Genomic DNA, 23,827 nt, shown 5'->3' with positions numbered 1-23,827 from the left:
TTTCTTTAAAATAGAACGAACGAACTAGAAATTTTTTGTCCACGTGACAGTGGCTGCGTGGTGAGTAGCTTACTTACCAACCACATGGTTCTGGGTTCAGTCCCGCTGCGTGGCACTTTGGGCAAGTGTCTTCTACTATAGCCGCGGGCCGACCAAAGCCTTGTGAGTGGATTTGGTAGACGGAATCTGAAGCCCACCATATATGTGTGTGTTTGTCCCATCACCATCGCTTCACAACCGATGTTGGTGTCTTTACGTCCCCGTAACGTAGCGATTCGGTAACAGAGACCGATAGAATAAGTACTAAGCTTACAAAGAATATGTCCTGGCCGTAGTCAAATGACTAAAAGAATAGTATTCGTTTCGTCTTCTTTTATGACGGGCTTCAGATTCCGTCTACCAAAATCCACTCACAATATGCTTTTATTAAAGCTGTAGAATTTTCCCGAAACTGTTACTTAGAATTCATGTTCCCGTTCGTCGGATAGTTGTGGATGAAACACGCTGAGTAAAAGTTTTGTGAAAATTTTGCAGCTTTAATAAAAGTACATACATACATACATACATATTAAATGAAAAGGAAGACAAAACCAAGGCAGGACGAGCATCTCAGGTCACCTAGAATATTTAATTAGAGTAAAATGAATCAAAAAAAGGAGAAGTAGACGTAATTAATGTCTTGCAGTAGCTTCTGGGATGTCCAGCGTAATGGGTGAACACACTCGTACACTAGGTATCCCGTAATCAGAGACAAGGTGTGTATGCAGGAAAGTTCCAGACAGAGAATTCGCAGTATATACCAGCTGACTAGGAAGCCTACTACGGATCCCTAGGTCCAGCTTCAGCTGTGATCTTGGAACCTAACCCCTCATATTCTCTGTGTGTGTGTGTGTGTGTGTGTGTGTGTGTGTGTATATATATATATATATATATATATATATATATATATATATATATATATATATATATATATATATATATATATATATATATATATATATATATATATATATATATATATATATATATATATATATATATATATATATATATATATATATATATATATATATATATATATATATATATATATATATATATATATATAGGGTGAAGGCGCATGGCTCAGTGGTTAGAGCGTCAAGCTTACGATCGTGAGGTTGTGAGTTCGAATCCCGGACACTTTATTTCACGTTGCTCCAGTCCACTCAGCTGTAGAAATGAGTTGCGACGTCACTGGTGGCGTGGAGAGGGGAGGCCGGTATGCATGGGCGACGCCTGGTTTTCCATAAAAAACCTTGCCCGGACTTGTGCTTGGGAGGGTAACTTTCTAGGTGCAATCCCAAGGTCAGTCATGACCGAAAGGGGTCTCAGCATATATATATATATATATATATATATATATATATATATATAGAGAGAGAGAGAGAGAGAGAGAGAGAGAAATTCAATCTCAGCATATATATAGGAATTCAATCTCCTTCTCGTCATACCCACTTAAAACTTACCGATTGTTCTTCCCGTCGTGCTGTGCCGAATTAAGGAGCATTGACACGGCACGACGAGAAGGAGCCTTAACTCAGAACAACACAGCACAGTACTGGGTTGATTTGTTCCACTAAATCTTTCAAGGCGGTGTCCCAGCTGCCAATGACTAAGGGAAGAAGAAGCATTGTCCGTGACATTTGTCTGATAGAGGAGCGAGGGAAACATCGATTCATTTTGTATCAATCCAGCCATCAGACAGGCTTCTGCACAGTTTCTTTATTTCACTGATAATGTTTGGGCTGTCCGGTTTTAAAATATTAAGTATTTGATTCAGCTGTGGAATGTCGATAAATTTAGACTAATAGACGTATTGTCTAGACTCTAGACTAATAGCTTATCGTCTGTGAAAACCGCTCAAATGTCGTTTCGTTCGTACACACACAGATATACACAAACATACACACATATAGACATGCGCGCGTACACACACACACACACACACATTTACATACGCACATGCGCAAATAGAAAAAGAAACCAACATGACAGCAAATAAAAACAGGAGTCAACAAAAGTACTTCTAAACAGTATATCTCGTTTTAAAACTTTTAATTTTGTACTAACGCAATAGCGGACCAATAAGTATGATATAGACGCCAATTTTACTCTGTCTTCTTATTAATATAGAAATGAGTGGGAAATGGGGCAGGGTTAAAAACGTTTAGGCATACTTACACAAACATGCCCCACTTAATTTGTTTTCTCATAACTTCCAGAGAAATGGATATCTTTTAATGAAATTTTCTACAAATACGCTTCAGATGGTGCAGATTACGATGATATCGCAATTTAATGAGAAAGAAATTTTTTCTGAGGGTAGGATGGGGATTTTCGGAAAATTCGCAAAAGTCTGGTTTGTTTTCTCATATCTTTCAGAAAAATGGGTATCTTTTAGTGAAATTTCCTACAAATACCTTTCGGTGTGTGTAAATAACAACTGTATCGAAAATTAATATGAAAAACAAAATTGGTGGACTTGTACACAGACATACTGACACGCATCACGATATTTTTTAGGAATTCCAAGTTGCATTTTGAAGATATGCGTGATGTGTGTCAGTATGTATGTGTACGAGTTCACCAGTTCTCTCTTTCTTATTAAATTCCGATATAACAGTAATCTACATACTTTGAAAATTATTTGTAGAAAATTTCATTAAAAATTATCCATTTTCTGAAAGTTTTGATGAAACAAAGTCAATTCGTGTGAATTTTCCGAAACTTCTCAACCCACACTCAGGATTTTTTTTTTTTTTAACACAAATTCCGATATAATCGTAATCTACACCATCTGAAGCGTATTTGTAGAAAATTTCATTAAAAAATACCCGTTTTTGTGGAAGTTATGAGAAAACAAAGTCGAAAGGGCACAATTGCGTAGATATGCCAAAGTTTCAATAATACTTTTTTCGTGTGTGGGATTGGTATTTGTCAGTGTGAGAAACGCTACTCTAAATAAACGTCTAACCGGCTTGAAAATACCAGTCAAATTTCTTAGAAATCAGCGTTGCTAGCCAGCTGATATTTATAAAGAGTAGAGCAAAATTTTTATTTACAAAAGAGTAACGGATTGTGTCAACTATTCAAAACTTTGCCAGTAATTTTTTGCAAGGTGACTTAATCTAAAAGCGTGTTGAGGCCGAAACAATAAAATCGTGGAAGAGCCATTTTGGTCATCTTTAAACACACAAAAACTGCTATTATTCAGTTTTCATCTATTTCGTAAGGTGTCAAACCGTTGTGATCTGTCATGGACATAGCTCCACTATAATATATATATATATGCTCATGCTCACACACACACACACACACGTACATCCATACATGCATACACACACACACACACACACACACACACACACACACACATACATATATATATATATATATATATATATATATAGAGAGAGAGAGAGAGAGAGAGAGATATGAGTGTGTATATTTATATTTATATATACATGCATTAGCCCTCTTAACTTTTTAGACCTTCTTTTAAAGTCTCTGATGAAGCCCAGAGGCACACCCAATACCCTAATAATAATAATAATATTAGGGACAAAATCCAAAATTACAGGTAAAAAACTCAATTAAAATCATTTTCCCTAAAACTATATATTTTATATATATATATATATATATATATATATATATATATATATAGGGGGAGAATTCGCAACAAAAAAAAAAAGACGAAGGCAAGTGGTGTAGACAACAAACAGATGTATTAGTTTAACGCTCGGGAAGTGAAAGTAAATCCCAAAAAGAACAGACACAAAAACAAAAACAACAGCGCGAGGACGTGGTACATGTAATGCATTAGCAGACGCTCAAGAAAGATGCTTTAACGTTTCGAGCAGACGCTCTTCTTCGGAAACAGAGGAAAGTCCAATAGAAGGGAAGACGGAGGAAGAAAATCGCAAACGATTCACATGTAGTTACATATATGGTTTTATATATATATATATATATATATATATATATATATATATATATATATATATATATATATATATATATATAATATAAGCTTGGATTTTTAGGAAAAGAAATCAACCAACTGACCCGCACATTACAAATATAATCTGTAAATGGAAAAGTAAAACTATGCAAGACTTTTCTCAGGCTTAAAATGTGACATTGTTTCCGTTATCTACATTCCAACGATGGCGCTGTGTATCTTTGTTAGATACCAGCTCCTTCCTCAGAGAAGAAGTTAAATAATTAAAAACAGAAAAGAACATACATACATACATACATACATACAAAAACTTTCCAAAAATTTAGCACATAAATACATATGCATGCATCTAGACATAAAAACGCATCCATAAAACAAACATACAAATCTGCGCATACACTAACACCAAATACTGCACACACACACACACATATGCACAAATACCTAGATGATGTTGATAAAAGTTCCAATGAAGGAGCCTTGAATCTATGTTAGAGTCCGGCTCTTTATTGACAAGAAATACAGAAATGAAACTGATTGATAACATACATACATACATACATACATACATACCGCAGCGTATGATGAGATGGAAAGATTAGCATATATGAGCAGAAGACTATGCATGGATATGTTAGTAGAAAGCTCCGAGATGATAGTAAGATTGATCATTATAGCAGTTTATCGTGGACCAATAACCGGATTACTACCTCCCACTTTGAAGGGTATGCGTTTGCAATCCAGGTACAGGAAATATCAACCAAATACCTGATGCATAAAAGAGATAGAGATGCAGAAAAAGCAGTAAAATGTGACAACCGATGCAGACTTTATGAAAGATATCACCCATATCACGGTATAATCTACCAATGAGATATGGTGTAGCTAGAATGCTATATAATGAAATCCGTCGGAAGGATAAACCCGAGGACAAAGAAATAAGAACTCACAGTATGGTAAAAGCCATAGCACTCAAAAAGGAGTACTGGTGGAATGTCCCAGTGAAAACCTCAATAAAATGTAAGCATAACAGACTTGATATATTGATTTGGGATAGAGAAAATAAACTGTACAGTTGTAGAAATTAACTGCCCAGCGGATATTAACATAAAGCTGAAGATCAGTGAAAAAGAGAATACTTTCGCAGAAGTATTGAGAAATCTGCAGTTACTCTATCTAGATTACATGTTCAGGTTTTGTACCTGTAATTATTGGGGGCACTTGGATATGTAACACACTGCCTAAATACCAATCTTGAGAAATTAGGCTTCTCAAAACCAAAAAGGAGAAAGCTGATTCGAAGACTACAGATCCAATCCATCACCGGAACTGTAAAAATCTGTAAAACTTTTTCCAGAAGTTTATGATTTAAGTATGTGTCTAGATATGCAACTATATGCATGAGACTATATACTATATATACAACTATATACATAAAACAAAATATGCGAATCTGCACGTATACATACATACATACATACATGCAAAAATATCATGTTGATGTTGAAATTTCAATAAAGGAGCCTTGGATCTTGGTTAGAAACCGGCTCTTTATTGACAAGAAATCTTGAAGCAAAACTGAATAATGACATACATACATACATACATACATACATACATACATACATACATACCTACCTACCTACCTACCTACCTACATACATACATGCATGCATGCATGCATACAATGAAGGCGCCTTGGATCTAGGTTAGAAACCGGCTCTTTCTCTATTGGCAAGAAATCTTGAAATAATAACATAGGAGTGGCTGTGTGGTAAGTAGCTTGCTAACCAGCCACATGGTTTCAGGTTCGGTCCCACTGTGTGGTACCTTGGGCAAGTGTTTTTTTTTTTACTATAGCCTCGGGCCGACCAAAGCCTTGTGAGTGGATTCAGTAGACGGAAACTGAAAGAAGCCCGTCGTACATGTATGTGTGTCTGTGTTTATCCCACCACCATTGCTTAACCAGCCACATGGTTTCAGGTTCGGTCCCACTGTGTGGTACCTTGGGCAAGTGTTTTTTTTTTTACTATAGCCTCGGGCCGACCAAAGCCTTGTGAGTGGATTCAGTAGACGGAAACTGAAAGAAGCCCGTCGTACATGTATGTGTGTCTGTGTTTATCCCACCACCATTGCTTCACAACCGATGTTGGTGTGTTTACGTTCCCGTAATTTATCAGTTCGGCAACAGATACCGATAGTATAAGTACTAGGCTGACAAAGAATAAGTCCTGGGCTCGAATTGTTCGGCTAAAGGCAGTGCTCCAGCATGGCCGCAGTCAAATGACTGAAACAAGTAACAGAATAACATACATACATACATACATACATACATATGAATGCCTATAAATTGTTTTCTTATTAATAATTTAGTAGGAATAAGGAAATGAATAATTTAGTAGGAAATTCAATAAAACTCTTATCTTTAAAAATTATTTTAATGTAGCAAGTTGCCCTAGTTTAAAGAACGTTCTGTTTATACGCCAATCTAGCAACCTCAAAATCGTACCCTATATATATATCATCTTTTGAAAGAGAATGTGATCTAGATAGTCACGGCTGGAACGTCTTTGATATTGAGTGCTCGATGAGACCCGACCTTGGGCTAAACAACAACAATAAACAAAATCCGATATTAGTATATACTAAACAAAAGAATTTCTTTGCTGAAGGAAAAAATGTCTTCTGAAGAGAATTAGAAAGAAGTTATCCGAATTTTGTGATTAATGTCAATAATCAATATTTTTGCTTTTATTTATCTATTTATTTATTTATCTATTTATTTATTTATTTGAAATTTGGTTACTTCTGAGGACGGCGAACTGGCAGAATCGTTAGCACGCCGGGCAAAATGCTTAACGGCAATTTGTTTGTCTTTACGTTTTGAGTTCAAATTCCACCGAGGTCGACTTTGCCTTCCGTTCTTTCGGGGTCGATTAAATAAGTACCAGTTGAGCACTGGGGTCAATGTAATCGAGTTATCCCCTCCCCCGAACTTACGAGCCTTGTGCCAAAATTTGATACCAAGTTTGGTTACTTCTTAGTAATTAAACTCTCTCTCTCTCTCTCTCTTCTCTCAGTTCCTAAGTGAAGCCCCAACTTCTCCGCATAGCTCTGCTGCTATGGAGATGTGATTAGAACGTCGCAAGACGGATTCTTCAAGCAGAGCTAACCGCCAGGAGACGAAGGAGTAAACGAAGAATGACATGGTTGGATAATATTCATAGTCTCAGGTGGTCGCGCTTGAGAATCCAGCAGGAAAGTGTGATAACGGTTGCTTCTGATCGAACCCTATGGAGGAGGTGCCTAAGGACTCTAACCCCACGACTCCCCCTGGCATAATGGGCGGAGAATAAGGCTGGATGAATAAGCCACTGAAGCCGACTTAGTGACAGCTCTCTTTGTTAAATAACTTTATATTTATTAAAGTGAGCATAAGCACTATTTACGATAAACAATGTTTTTTTCATATTAGAGTTGATTTAACATACTTGGTGAAATAAGCTGACAGATTTTAATTGGTTAAAATTACACCCTCGGGAAATGAGGAAAAAAACTTACCCTAAATGAGTAATTCGGATCGGGAAAGGTAGGGGAAACAACTCGGGACATAAATTAGAATTAATTAAACACAGAATGCGGAAGAGAAGTGAGTATAATCTTTAGCGTGGAGGCGCAATGGCCCAGTGGTTAGGGCAGCGGACTCGCGGTCATAGGATCACGGTTTCGATTCCCAGACCGGGCGTTGTTAGTGTTTATTGAGCGAAAACACCTAAAGCTCCACGAGGCTCCGGCAGGGGATGGTGGCGAACCCTGCTGTACTCTTTCACCACAACTTTCTCTCACTCTTACTTCCTGTTTCTGTTGTGCCTGTAATTCAAAGGGTCAGCCTTGTCACACTGTGTCACGCTGGATCTCCCCGAGAACTACGTTAAGGGTACAAGTGTATGTGGAGTGCTCAGCTACTTGCACGTTAATTTCACGAGCATGCTGTTCCGTTGATCGGATCGACTGGAACCCTCGCGTATTATCGAGACCTCATCATAATCTGCCAGATGTCGGAACAAATGAAGAGAAATATAGATTTTTCATGAATTAATATTAACGTGAGTATTAATAACTTGGAAGCAATGACTTTTTAATATATGTTGATGTTTATCTGTTGCTGTTAGAACTGAAGATAACGAGAGTAGTTACGGCGGAGGAGGGTAATGATGGTATTGGTGGTAGTAATGAGTGTGGTGGTTGCAGTGGTGGTGGTGGTGGTAGTAGTAGTTTGAATGGATACAGGAGTATTATAAACGGTGTGTCAGCGATTGAAATAGTTGTGGCGGTAGTAGTAGGGTGGTTATACATTGTTATTGTTTCTAACAGGTTACAGTGGTTATAGTAATTGCAAAGATGGTTGTAAGTCGAGTGTCGTGGCTAGGGACGTGGTGGTGGGAAAGCGGTGGCGTCGGTAGTGGTAGGCGTGGTGAGGAGGGGGTGGGGATGAGAACGGTGAAACTGATGCTGTAGTGGTTGTTTGGGTAGAGATGGACTATATGTAATCTGAACCTTTCCCCCCCCCTTATTAATTAATTTTTTTTACGGAATCCCACGTTTTAGTCTATGGAGATTCCGATTCTGAAAAAAAAATTTTTGAAAAATTTCAATTCCCCCCCCCCCCCACCACCACCACCACCAAGCAGGCTATTTACATGCTAGAAATAACAGCCAAATCTCACAAAACTAGTGTTAGGGTTAGGTTTAGGGTTAGGGTTAGGGTCAGGGTTACGGTCAGGGTTAGGGTTAGGGTTTGAGTTAGGGTTAGGTTTACCCTGTGGATCTATATAAAAACCGGGGGGGGGGGATCGAAATTTTGAAATTGCGATTTTTGAAAAAAAATTTTCCAGAATCGGATTCTCCATGGTCTGAAACATAGGATTCCGTAAAAAAAACAAAATTTAAAATGGGGGGTATACCCAGATTACATATACTCCGTCTCCACCGTTGTTTGTTGTTATAGTAAATGTTGGTAACAAGAGTGCAGTAGTGGTTGTGAGGTGCGTGATGATGATGATGATGATGATGATGATGATTATGATTATGATGATGATGATGCTGGTGGTGGTGGTCGTCGTGGTGAGCAATGATGATTACTGGTTGTGAGCAGTGTTGAAAGTGATATGGGTTGTGATGATGATGATGATGAGGAGGAGGAGGAGGGGAGAATGAAGATGAAAAGGAGGAAGACGATTACGACGACACCGATGATGATAGTTAATGTTACTAGGTGCGTGAATAGCATGAAGCGTATTACTCACCTAACTGCAATACTGGGGGGGGGGGGGGGCATGCATGCGTGTGTAAACGTGTAGCAAACCATTATAGTATCACAACTTAGTTATAAAAATGCATATTGAAAGCTTAACGAGCACACTCGCACATACAACACACACACACACACACACACAAACATGTACAAGTCGACAAGGGATCTTTTTCATGTGGTTGTTCCATCTACTTGAAATAACGGCTAAAGTCATATCTTTTTTTAGTCTTAAATAAAGAAAGACAACATCAGATAACGTAGATTTAAAAGACGGGATTGTCACGATTGAAATATCATGCTCAATCATGATTGACCGGGGAACTAAACAATCAATAAGTCCAAGTACTAAAATATCCGTCGACAAAACTGTAAACAGTCGAATGAAAACTTTACAGACAAACTTACATGAATATTTTAATAAAGAGAGAAACAGATGTGTGAAAGAGAAAGAAGGAAGGAAGAATATAAAGAGTGAAAGTGATAAAATGAGAATTTGAAATGAGTCTCACCAGCAATATCGTTACGATACACATGGCGCATTGGAAAGTGCCCGAGCAATCCATAGTCCGCGGTCAGTATTCTGGAATGCCTTCGATAAATTTTCGGAAATCTGTTGAGATTGTAGTAAACAACAACCTTTCTCTACTAAATCCGTTTTAGTTTTCTCAATATCTTCCAGTTTAACTCCTTTGGATGCATCGTCAATTAGGCAGGTCTGAAAGCCCAAATGAAGGGCATCTAAGGCTGTGTACTTAACACACACGTCATAGGCAATTCCACAGACATAAACGTCGGTCACGCTGTGGCTCTGCAAGATGGAAAACAGCTGTGTTTGGGAAGCTCTATTGTTGTCGAAAAAAGCCGAGTAGCTGTCAACGTCGGTGTCAGTGCCCTTAAATACCTGCACTGAACCCGGCGCGACATATAATTCTCGATGTAATTGGGCACCCCAAGTTCCCCGGACACAATGCCGTGGCCAAAGTACCTGTGACTGAGCTGTTGGCATGCTAAATATTACTTTGTCATACAACTGGATTTCTTCAGGAGAACGAGTAAAGCTGGAGTGTAAAGTTCTTGTACGTAAATTATCGATAAAAGATATATGTTTGTCATCATGCCAGTCCAATGAATATACCACCAAATCAAATTTTACTGACTTAATAAGTTTGTTAATTACAGGGATGACATCCGCTCCATCCTGACCTGCAGGACATTTCTCTAATGATAACGTTCCGTCGATAAAATCGTTTTGGACATCTATGATCAAAATAGCAGAAATTGGTCTTATTACTCGGCTTAGCCATACTTTCCATCGATTTTCCTGCCTACCCAACAGATGATCTCCATCTTCATCTAAAAGTTCTAGCAATTCACTGGATATAGAAGCTGCACAGCTGTCCGACTCAGGGAAAATGTCCTTAACCATCTCGGTAAATTCATCCAAATCCAAAAATCTGTCTTTGTTTTTATCATAATGAAGGAAACAGTCGTAGCACCAGTCTTTCGAACCATCCACTTCATCTTTCGGGGTTTCCCCTGGCTGCCGTCTGTATTTATCTAGAAAATTCTCAGTCAATCTTTTATTATGACTAATAACATTAGGCTTTTCAGACATTTCAGTTAAAAAAAAAAAACGATAAATATATTATTTGATGAAACGTATAATTTTAGACGGAAAGTTATTCCTTCCTTAGTTCAATATAAATATTAGTGATGGATATAAATTTCTGTTACATCGGATGTTGGATACTTAAAAGCTGATGTATTTATTGTAATTTTCTTAATACTTCTTTCTTTCTCTCTGTTATTAACAAAACAGAGAAAGTAGCCAAAATATGCGATGTGCTCAATTTAAAACAATGCTTGCTGACAGACTGGCGCAGAGTGAGTAATCAAGAGGTTCGTGTATACATCATCAGATGAATTGTGCAGGTTTGTTTAGTTTCTAAGACCGATCACTTCGTTCGACTACTAAACCCACCAGTTACGTAAATAGTTAAACAGTGACATAGCAAGAACAAGGAAATAACAAATGTTGTAGCAGCAGCAGCAGCAGTAGTAGTAGTAGTAGCGGGAAGAGTAGATAGGAAAAAGAGGGGGAGATATTGATAAAGCTAGATTGGTGCGTCCTCACTCACCATGCCAACAAAGATATTCATACCATGGCTTACAACTGTGAACTTTAAACTCATTATCAAGAATAGCTTGTTAAGTAGCATTTAATAACACACACACACCTCTCTCTCTATCTATCTATCTATCTATCCATATTTAAAATACATGGATCTTTTTCGTTTTCTTCCAACCACTTGAAGATTTTTCAGTTCTCAATGGATTGTTTTCAAATTTTCCACACATACGTAGTTTTGCATGTTGATGACGAATATCGCACTCATTTTATCGAAAAATTAATAATAAACAAGATGGAAGCTTTTAAAGTTATATATTTTTTAGCCAATCAAAGGAGTCCAGTGTCACAAGCGGAAGTAGAAACTGTTTGCTACCGTAGTTGCCATGGCAACTTTAAATGCTTGTAAGTTTTTATATCAAAATAATAAAACCACAATATTTGTCATAAGCATGCAAAACTATATCAAAAAGTACTTTTTTAAAAGTATATAATGTAATATATATAATAAAATATATGCAGTCGGTCGTCTTCCTCTTTAAACCGATTTACAACCATCTTTCATCTTTGATCAAGATTCTCAGTTCGCAACATTAGGATTCAATTATCCTGGAACTTACTTAATCTATCGAATTTTTTTGTATTTAAATTCAATAATAATAATAATAATAATAATAATAATAATAATAATAATAATAATAATAATAATAATAATGATGCTTTCTAATTGATGTATCAATACCAGCAGATGACAACGTTCCGTAAAAGAAATGGAGAAACTTTCAAAATACAAAGACCTGGAAATAGAGGTAACTCGAATGTGGAATCTAAAAACAGAAACAATTCCTATCATAGTAGGTGCCTTAGGTATAATAAAAGAATATTCAGACAAATACATAACAAAAACACCAGGACTTACAAATATATATAACATACAGAAAATTGCACTACTGGGCACTGCACACATCCTACGCAAAACACTTTCAATACAGTAACCATAAGAGCATCACAGCAAACCACAGCACATACCCAAGGCGCACAGAGCTGCGCTCGGTAGTGAAGTGAAAGCACGTTATAAAAATAAAACTACTGAACAATAATAATAAGTCTTTCTCATCACCAGTTCTCATGTATAAACGTAACCTTAAGATACACAAACCCCTACACTCACATACGAATAGAAAAAAAAAACTAAGCAAGAAAGACCTTAGTACAATTGACTGCGGTACCTATAATATGCAAAAGTGTTACCAGTGGTACTCAACTAAGTCTGGGTCCTCTGCTAACCCCTTTGAAAGGTTTCCGCCACTAAAGAGTTGATGGAATATATACCTATAAATTATATCCATTTAGTGTTAACTTAAAATATGGTTGTTGTATATTTAATATAATAATTTATTTTATTGTCATGCATTTTGTTATTTAAAATTAAGTGCAACTATTGTATAATTTATACAAACGAAAAAAAAAAAAGCCAAAAACAGGAGAAAGAAAAAATTTAAATGCAGCCAAGTGCCTCAATTAGTCGCACACCACAAGGTCCAACAGAACCTACTGAAGCAAGCCAACACAGCATTATCACAGGCGATGGCAAGGCAAAGGCATTGGAAAAGTCAAGCACCCTCACGGGCATCACCTGGCAACTCAGTTTGGTGAGTTACCAACGATGGCAAGAATCGCACTGTTAGCAGCCCAGCCACCCCAAGCTTCTCAAAAGTCACAGACAGGAAAAGATAGTTCACTGCCAGGTCCTGATGTCTCAGGATTTTGTTCTGTTGGGATACAGAAGCAGTGACCCTCTCATGTTAACTGTCTGACAAAAAAAGAAAGAAAAAAAAAAGGAGTAGGAGTGATGGGGCAAAATTTAGTAACTGGGGTAAAATTAGTAATTTCTAATTTCTCACTATTTTTTTACCTACACATTTGAAATCATTACATTGTAAGTGTTGCATCATTATTTTGTACTGCTGCATCACCTTTAGAATGAAAAATTAATCAGCATAATTGTTGTTGAAGTTAAGAGAAAAAGATTGGAATATAACCAGGTGACAGGTACATTTTTTTTCAAGAAATTTTGCCTCAGCTTGACCCGATTGTAATTGAGGTTGTTAATAAAATATCCTGATATTTTTGGTGTTCTTTTCTGTGTGGGATTCCAAGTCATTTTTTCCCCCACACTAATGTCTAGTTTGATAGTTTTCAATTTTCAAAAGATGATATCTGGAATGGGTAAAATAAGTAATGACTAACTTCAATAATTTCTTCTCTTAAACTGCATGGTACATAAATACATCATGAAGAGAGCTACTCTAGCAGATAGTGATGAAACTATAGAGAATAATTTGTTGAGGTTTTTTGATTTAGTCGAGTTTTGTTAATTTTGTATTATCTGCCATTTTTATATGATCCTCTTTCATTTGACCTAGATATTTTAAATTTTTGTTGCATTTCTGATCTTTCTGATGTCTAAGGATGGATACTGATGTGTATGAGTCTGTTTACAACTGTAATTCTGGAGGATTGAAGAGATGAATGTACTTTATCTTGTCTTACTCATTTTACCCCAGCTAAATTTGTTTTTCACATGCTCAAAGAGAATGGAGATAATTTTTCAAATAGTATTCAGATTATGTTATAATGTTTTTAATGCATTTAGAGAAGGTCATTTGCTTAGCTGATATAGATTTTGTAGGCTAGCAAACATTTATAAAAACTTGTTTTTTTTCTCAAAATGCAGTAAAAACTCATTGTTTCCCCACCATACACATGCTCAATTCTATAGTAGAGATTAACAATTCTTACTACTATGAGCACAAAGCATGAAATTTGCTCAACAGGTACTTACTTTATCAATCCCAAAAGGATGAAAGGAAAAGTCAACATTGGTGGAATTTTAACTCAGAACATAAAATTGCATGAACTATCACTAAGCATTTTATCCGGCATACTAACAATTCTACCAGCTTGCTGACAATGCATTTTATTTTGGTCTCTAGCTACTCTGAGTTTCACAGATTCTTCAGGCAAGCTATGATTTCAGGTAAGTCTTAACTTGTCTGAAGATCCTGAAGAACCAAAATAAAATATACACAAAAATTATCCAAATATGTAATAAAATGGTAAAAGTGTTTTGATACAATAGTTATACAACTATAAAATGTTAGATCATGATTGTGACCATTGCTCCTAAATCAAACTACAATAAAGTTGAATATAAATTTTAGCATATGTCATCATCATCATTTAATGTCCACTTTCTATGCTGGCATGGGTTTGACAGTTTGACTGGAACTGGTAACCCAAAGACTGCACTAGGTTCCGGTCTGATTTGGCATGACTTCTACAGCTGGATACCCATCCTAATGCCAACCACTCCGAGAGTGTAATGGGTGCTTTTTACATACCACTGGCACGGGTGCCATTTACATGACACCGGTAACGGCCAGGACCACGATTTCACAGGTGCTATTTATATGACACTGGCAAGAGAAAAGCTTTTTTACTGTTTCCGATTTGAATTTCCATTTTTTTTTTATTGATTTGCTTGTTTTCAGTTTTTAAACCGTTTCCTTAATTTTGGTTTCTAAAACAATTCTTATTTTTAAAAATTAAAATTTTCAAAGTGTAAAAAGAAAAACACAAAAAAATCTGATGTGAGATTTTTGTATTTTGGTACTTTAAAGGTTCAGTTCTAAATCTGGAGGAATTTTTTCCATGGGGCAAAGATTTCAGGATTTCAAGAGGAAATTTCAGTGAATTAAATAACTGAAAAATAGACTTGTATTGTAAATGCCCTTTATAGAAGAAAAACTTTCAACATATCTTTTTCTTGTTTCGGTCATTGGATTGTGTCCATGCTGATGAACCACCTTGAAGGGTTTACTTGAACAAATTGACCCCCAGTAACTATTGTTTTAAAACTTAGTATTTATTTTATCAGTCTCTTTTGCCAAACTGCTGTTATGGAGACATAAACAAACCAATACTAGTTGTCAAGTAGTGATACTGAAACAAATGCAACACAAACACATTCACACACACACACACACACACACATACACATACACACACACACACATATACACATACACACACACACACACACACACGATATGCATCTTCACAGTTTCTCTCTACCAAATTCACTCATAAATATTATAGATATTATTGAGTGCAAAAGTATAGTACATCAACATCATGTAACGTCCATTTTCCATGCTGGCATGGGTTGGACGGTTTGACAGGAGCTGGCCAGCTGAAGAACTGCCCAGGCCCCATGTCTGTTTTGGCATGGTTTCTACGACTGGATGCCCTTCCTAACACCAACCACTTTACAGAGTGTACTGGGTGCCATATGTGGCACCTGTATGGGTACATTTATGTGGCACAGGCACAAGTGCTTTTTACATGGTGCCAGCACCCACAAGCCCACAAGATTAGGAACACTCAGCTGGAGAGGGATGCAGGGGACATGCCTGTATGCAAGAACAACCAAGATGTTATTTAGCTTGATGTGTCTTCTCAAGCACAACAAATAGTAATGAGAAACTCAGACTCAAATACTATGTCTTAATTAGCATTTAAAAGAAATTAGAGTGGATTGGGATCAGAGTATCAACTATCATTATGCACAAATTGAACCACTTAAACAATAAATACATTGCTCACCAAGACTAATTACTTTGCTTTCAACGAAAGTGTTATTCATTTAGGTGCTGGTCTGGCTGTATGGTAAGAAGTTTGCTTCCCAGCTACACAGTTCTGGGTTCAGTCCTACTGCATGACCTTGAGCAAGTGTCTTCTACTACAATCTCTGGTTGATCAAAGCTTTGTGAGTGGATTTGGTAGGTGGAAACTGAAAGAAGCCCATTGTGTGTGTGTGTGTGTATATATATATATATACATGTATATGTATATATGTATAATGTATGCATATATATATATATATATATATATATCATCATCATCATCATCATCGTTTAACGTCCGCTTTCCATGCTAGCATGGGTTGGACGATTTGACTGAGGACTGGTGAAACCGGATGGCAACACCAGGCTCCAGTCTGATTTGGCAGAGTTTCTACAGCTGGATGCCCTTCCTAACGCCAACCACTCAGAGAGTGTAGTGGGTGCTTTTACGTGTCACCCGCACGAAAACGGCCACGCTCGAAATGGTGTCTTTTATGTGCCACCCGCACAAGCCAGTCCAGGGGCACTGGCAACGATCTCGCTCGAAAATCCTACAGGAGCCAGTCAGGCGGTACTGGCAACGGCCACGCTCAAAATGGTGCATCTCATGTGCCACCCGCACAAGAACCAGTCCAGGGGCACTGGCAACGATCTTACTTGGCTTGCCGGGTCTTCTCACGCACAGCCCATTTCCAAAGGTCTCGGTCCGTAGTCATCGCCTCGGTGAGGCCCAATGTACGAAGGTCTTGCCTCACCACCTCAGCCCAGGTCTTCCTGGGCCTACCTCTTCCACGGGTTCCCTCAACTGTTAGGGTGTGGCACTTTTTCACGCAGCTATCCTCCTCCATTCTCACCACATGTCCATACCAGCGCAATCGTCTCTCTTGCACGCCACAACTGATGCTTCTAATGTTCAGCTTTTCTCTCAAGATACTTACACTCTGACGGGTATTCACATTGACATTACACATCCAACGGAGCATACTGGCTTCATTCCTTGCGAGCTTACGTATGTCCTCAGCAGTTACAGCCCATGTTTCACTGCCATGTAGCATGGTTGTTCGTACGCATGCGTCATACAGTCTGCCTTTTACTCTGAGTGAGAGTCCCTTTGTCGCCAGCAGGGGTAAGAGCTCTCTAAACTTTGCCCAGGCTATTCTTATTCTAGCAGCTACACTTTCAGCGCACCCACCCCCACTACTAACTTGGTCGCCCAGATAGCGGAAGCTATCGACTACCTCTAGTTTTTCACCCTGGAATGAGATAGAAGTTGTTTCCTGTTTGTTTGCAGTCTTTATTGCACCTGAACATCTGCCACAAACAAAAACTAACTTGCTAGTTAACCTGCCTTTGATGTTGTATAGGTGTATATATGTGTGTGTGTGTCTTTGTGTTTTTCCCCCACCTCCACTTGACAACCAATGTTGATTTCTTTCCATCCCGGCAACATAGCAGTTTGACAAAAGAGATTGATAGAATAAGTACCAAGCTTAAAAATTAAGTACTGGGGTGAATTTGTTCAGCTAAGCCATTCAAGGCGATGCTCCAGCAGGGGCTGCAATTCAGTAACTGAAACAAGTGAAAGATAGAAAATAAAAGATTTTGTATGTAAAACTAATGTCCTCATTATATTATTCAATAATTTTCCTCTTTTTCATTCCAAGATAATTTTCATTTCTTTTTCTGTCTTTTCTATACTGTTTGTCAACACAAGAAAATCATTATTCGGTTGCTCTCTGCCAGCTGGAAATAGTGACTAAATTTCCCTTATATCAAATCTTGTTGTGTGGAAAATTGAAAAAAAAAATGCTCACTTTAGGAAATGTAGTCCAAGATATATTATGCTTGAAAAAATAATGATGAGGTGATTGTAGACAGGATGTTCTTGATTAAGACTGACATGGGTTAAAACAATAACAATTCATATTTATTGTCATTAAAAAACAAAATAAATCATTAAGTAAAACATCTTACTGAGCTGATAAGGTGATTGACAACCAACGTACAGGAACAGAGGTGTCTCCAGTTACTGTACAATGTATCCATGGCAAACACAGACACTTAATTCACAGTATCTTGGATATTAAATAAAATAGAAATGTATGTTGATTTTGTGCTGTGAGAGAAAGCAAGATCAATAAAATAAATACAGTTGAGAATCCTTTATTGAAAATGCTTGTTGGGACCGGAAGTGTTTCAGACGTTTGAATGATTGTAAATTTACATCTGTAAAATGGAAATGCTTGGTAACAATCTGAACCCATTATCCAAGTTATATCTCAAAATACAGCATATACCAGATGTGTCAAACACAGAGGAACTCATGGCTTGGATCTGGCTCATCTCCTGATTCAATTTTATAAAAAATAATTTTTATTAGTATTTTTTTAAATTTAAAATAATCTTCAATTCTCTATTTCTGAGATTAGGAATTTGTATTATATACAATGTTTACATGAATCAGACTGGTGTCCTCATCTTGATTGTTGTTTTCACTACATTTCAGCTATTGCCCAATCCAGTCTTTTTCAGGTGTCTTCTGATTCACTTTAGTGCCTTACCTGGGACTGAACTTAGAACTTCTAGGAGACTGCCCAGCATTAACCAACACCTTTATCTACTACACTATGCCTGTTGGCAGTGACAGAGTGAATTTAGCATTGTGGATGACAAAGCATTGGTTAATGCAGTACAGTCACCTAGAGATTCTGAGTCCAATCCCAGGCAAGGCATTAAGGTGAGTCACAAGACACCTGAAGAAGGCTGGAGCGTTCAACAGCCGAAATGTAATGAAAGCAACAATCGAGATGAGTACACCAGTCTGACTAATGTAAATAGTGTACTTAAAATATTTTGTAAAATATATGTCACAAGTATGCATTCAGAGTCAAAACCAAATCAGTGCACCAGAGCGAGTCTGTTGTTATATTGACCAAGTAAAAAGAAACTTGTGAAGCCATAAATTAAAATTTGTTGCCTATTTCTCCTTCACTTTGTTTACATAAGCTGAGTCATATGGAACGTTAGATGAGTTTTTTTGTGTATTTTTTTCTTTCCTTCTTTCTTTCTTTTTTTTTTACAATTATATGTACTTTTGCCTGAATGGATTCTAATGATATGAGCAATACTGAAAGGTTTTGTAACTAAAACAGTGCAAGCTTTCTAACTGTATACATTCATTTGGTCAATTTGGACTCATGGATGAAATGACAAGGGACCAAGATATCTGTCAATATGAGGCTCTTGAGAAGACATGCCCACCTCAGCATAACAGTTCTGGAAGTGCTGTATGTTCCACCCAATTTTTCACACACCCTACCCCAATAAATCAAACTACATCTCCTCTTCTTCATGCACTATGCTTATCTCATCCCCTCCCCCACTCCTGCCCACCCTGCCAACTGTATCATTCCTATCCTGTTATCCCCCACTTGCATACCTGAGTTTCACCAGTCACTGCATTTCCCGTTCCCTCCTTTTGCTTTCACATGGACTCCCTACTGTGGACAATCCTCTACCTTTCCATTTATATTCACATCCTTGTACCTTGAGAATATGCCACCATCTCTCTCACTCTCCCTCTCCCTCTAAATGAGGTAACTATATATCTTCTCTACAACAAAACACCTGTATCTGTTCCTCTGTCATACTCTTACCTCTCATCACTTGGAACAAAGTCACTTCCTTCAATATCACCCACCTCTCAAAGGATCTTTGTCTTGCAAGTTATTTGGTGACCTCAACAGTGCTGGTGCCAAGTAAAATGCACCCAGTTCACTCTGTAAAGTGATTGTATTTAGAAGGACAACCAACCATAAAAACTATGCTGAAGCAGACCTCGCTGGTGCTGGTGCCACATAAAAAGCACCCAGTCCGCTCTGTAAAAGTGGTTGGCATTAGGAAGAGCATCCAGTTGTAAAAATCATGCCAAAGCAAACCTTTGCTGGTGCTCATGCCATGTAAAAAGCATCTAGTACACTCTACAAAGAATCCAACTGTAGAAGACATGTCAAAGCAGACAGTGGAGCTTGGTGTAGTCCTCTGGCTAATCAACTCCTGTCAAACTGTCCAACAACCTTCTCAGTGAACTAGTTTCTTTTTTGATTTTATTTCAGTATTGTATAGGATTTTCCAGTGTTCTTTGGTAAGAGATTTGCGTCAGCTTTTATTTAATATCTCTTTTCAAGTTCATTAGCTGTCATAATCATGTTATTTTCATGTTCATAAACTTGAGCAAAATAGTTGCTAATCTTTTTCCTCTTTTATTTGTGTGTGTTGTGGTTTGTCTAAGAAAATAACAATGGTTCCATCAGACATTGAACTCAAAAACAATATAACAATTAGTTATTCAATACTTTGACCTCATGATGTTTCTAAAAAGCAGACATTCATTATAACCAACTGCTGTCTCTACTTCTAAGTGTGATAACGAGAGGTTAACTACCTTAACTCTTTACACACCACTTCTTGGTAAAGTACTCAAATTCGTTGCTTTGTAAATGTTGGATAAGATGAAAAATATGAAACTTCTAAGCTATTAGATCATTGATTATTCAAATTGTAGAGATTAAATGAACAGGTTAGTCCTAAATTGATATATTAGCCAGTCAGTCATATTAGGAATAAGCATGTTAGTCAATATGCAAGTCCTATTGTGTAAAAACTTATAGGTAAAGTGACTGCTATTCATAACATAATGATGCCAAGTTGCTAGGTTAGTTAGTCATGATACTGTTCTCTCACCCATTCATTTTCCTGTATTTTTTTTTTATTAGCAACCTTCTCTTTAATAATTCAATTAACCCCAACACACACAGTGTTCCTTCAAACACTTTTAGTCAATACCAAATACTCACATTATAAAATCAATCAATTGCGAAACCTATTAGTAATAATTTTATAAAGCAAGTTGATTATTGCTATATAGAATGACAAACAACCTACACCACCATTTCTACAAATATGCTATTAAATAAACATGCCATTATATTTGCACTTAGCTATTTTCATATAAAGAATTTGGGTCAAAATACAAGTTGTGTTTGACTTATGAAAGCCCAAGTTCAAATATTTTGTACTTTTATATATGGCAATAACAGTTACCTGCCCTACCTAGTAAGGTTATTTGATCATCCGGGATTATGATTGTGACAGCTGTTGAAGAACTTTAAACATAACCAGGATATACACAAATATATTTAGACTAATGTCCTCTTCTTGGTTGTTATAATCACTGTGAGATAGTGAATAAAGTGTTGAGTGTAGTGGTTTAGCTAGTGGGCATGATTTCAATCCCTAGGGCAGTCAACCTATACAGGGTTGACCAAATGTCACTCGATAGTAAATCGAGCGAGATCGTTGCCAGTGCCCCTGGACTGGCTCTTGTGCGGGTGGCACATAAAAGACACCATTTCGAGCGTGGCCGTTTTCGTGCGGGTGACACGTAAAAGCACCCACTACACTCTCTGAGTGGTTGGCGTTAGGAAGGGCATCCAGCTGTAGAAACTCTGCCAAATTAGATTGGAGCCTGGTGTTGCCATCCGGTTTCACCAGTCCTCAGTCAAATCGTCCAACCCACGCTAGCATGGAAAGCGGACGTTAAACGATGACGATGATGATAAATACTATCTGTAATTCTGTATTGACTTAAATGGAAAAATGTGTCACTCAAGAAGGACTTCAGTTTGAACAATTTTCACGACATTTCATATTTAGATGCTTTTATTAAATTCATTCAGTTGTTAAACATAAATAAATCTTGGAAACTCTATATTTATATTCTTTTATTTGTTTCAGTGGCCAGGTGCTTTTCTCATGGTGTCAGCATTGGTGAGGTTACAGAGTACTCTCAAGACAACACCCCTCAATTGTAATACTGAGGGATATGAAAGTATGATAGAGGATCAGTGTATATAATATTGATAATTCCACCTCTCAGAAATTCAAATCAAATAACCTGGTTAATTCCTTTTCACAAGCCCCAACACAAACAGTATTAGCAGGTTATAATCAGTGCAACCTCCAGTAACTCACTGATTTTATAAATATATACTTATATGCATTAATGAACTACAATTCAAAGACTAATCTCAGCAAGGTAGGCCTCCGCACTCAATGACCCATGGCTCTCTATATCAAAAGTCGCTGGGGAGTTGCCTACCCTGAAGCACAAAACATGTATGCTAAGAGTCCAGACAAAGCTTATCTGGTTTCCTTTTATGTATTGTGATGGTCATAATAATATCTACAACCAGAAGGTTTGTCACTGTACATGGATCAAGACTCAATTCAGTGTCTGTCTGTACAAATAGCCATTTACTGCCTCATCAAGCCTACAATGTTCACAAAGACTGATCAGGGGGACCCACTTGGAACCCAGGTGCCTAGCTGCTGTATGAACCTTAGATTTTTAGACACTAACATATCTTTTTGTATACTCTTAGTTCACCATGTGCAATCAGATCAATTATGAATGGTTGAAGCTCCAGGGATAGAGTTGACACTGGGTAAAACAAACCCCCCCAAAAACTTGAAAAATTTTTTTTTTTAAATGCAAGTCAACGCTATCCCTCACACCTTGGTCCGATCAAGATCTTAAGAGGACAAATTATACTAAAGTCCTGCCATGTTGGCAGAAGATTGTAAATATATAAAACAATTAACCCGAAACAATAAGAACAAAAACAATGACAATTACAAAAGTGTGGTTGTGTGGTAAGAAACTTTCTTCTATAGTCTCGATCCGACCGAAACCCAGTGAATGAATTTGGCAGACAGAAACTGAAAGAAGCCTGTTGTATATATATACATGTATGTATGTATGTAGGTATATCTATGAGCGTATATGTCTTTCTGTCTGTGTTTGCACCCCCACCTGACAACCAGTGTTGGTGTGGTTGCATCCCCATAACTTAGCAGTTTGGCAAAAGATACTGATAGAATAAGTACCAAATTTAAAAAAGAAGTACTGCGGTCGATTCATTCGATTAAAAATTCAAGGTGGTGCCCTAGCATGGCCGCAGTCTAATGACTGGAACAAGTAAAAGATAACAGATACTAAATAAAAAGAGTTAAGAAGCAATGTATAGCAATGGTTACCAAAGTGAGTGCCTCCTCCAAATTAGTGTTGGTATGGCAGTGATTATGGAAATAAGTATTACCTCCTTCCAAGAGATGATTACTAAATTGAGTGGTACCTTCCCCCAAGAGGTGTTAGAATAACAGTGCTTACCAAACTGAATGCTACTTCCTACCAAAAAGTGTTTGTATAATAGTGGTAACCAAGGTGGGATACAGTAATTACCAAAGTGAGTTTCCCCTTCTTTCTCAAGGTGTTAGAATTACTTGGGGAAGTGAGGATCTACAAAAATTCTTTCTCCCTCTCACTTTTTTTCCTGTATGCTTGTTTTTCTGAAAGAAATTGACCACTAGGTCTAAAAATACCCAAGATGACACCCTTATGATTCTATCAGTGTTGAGGGCCTAAAGCATGCTATATATATGAAAGCATTCCTAATATGCTACTACCTTTCAAATTTACTACATTATCATTTTTAACAGTATTTCTCAACCATTTTTCACCTATGGACCTCTTTGATTCTTATTTTATTTGGATAGACACTACCAGCCATTTAATGTTTAAAAAATCCTATTATATTTTCATAATTAAATATTATTAAGAATTGTATAAA

General features: G+C 37.2%; 1 protein-coding gene and 1 long non-coding RNA gene across 3 annotated transcripts in view; one reads left to right on the top strand and one right to left on the bottom strand.

Annotated features, from left to right (window-relative positions):
• Positions 1 to 11,761, bottom strand: part of LOC106869615 (uncharacterized) — a 34,961-nt gene extending 23,200 nt beyond the window's left edge. The window contains exon 1 of one of the 2 annotated variants that reach the window (XR_008266056.2): positions 9,830 to 11,330. Coding sequence is in view for 1 of the 2 variants with exons in the window: in XM_014915423.3 (XP_014770909.1) it covers positions 9,841 to 10,935 (1,095 nt within the window). In the remaining variant the exon portion in view is untranslated. Of the gene's footprint in view, positions 1 to 9,829 lie in introns of both variants that reach the window. The other variant, XM_014915423.3, reaches the window with a different exon arrangement.
• LOC149132018 (uncharacterized) lies at positions 7,658 to 23,827 on the top strand. The gene is made up of 2 exons (XR_016244957.1): positions 7,658 to 8,112; positions 21,933 to 23,827. It is a non-coding gene; the product is annotated as an uncharacterized LOC149132018 (long non-coding RNA).

This window comes from Octopus bimaculoides, chromosome 18, assembly GCF_046866305.1.
Source record: "Octopus bimaculoides isolate indiv1 chromosome 18, ASM4686630v1, whole genome shotgun sequence".
NCBI classification, from domain to species: Eukaryota; Metazoa; Mollusca; class Cephalopoda; order Octopoda; family Octopodidae; genus Octopus; species Octopus bimaculoides.
Note: the sequence above shows the minus strand (reverse complement) of the source record. Positions and strands in the feature narration are given on the sequence as shown.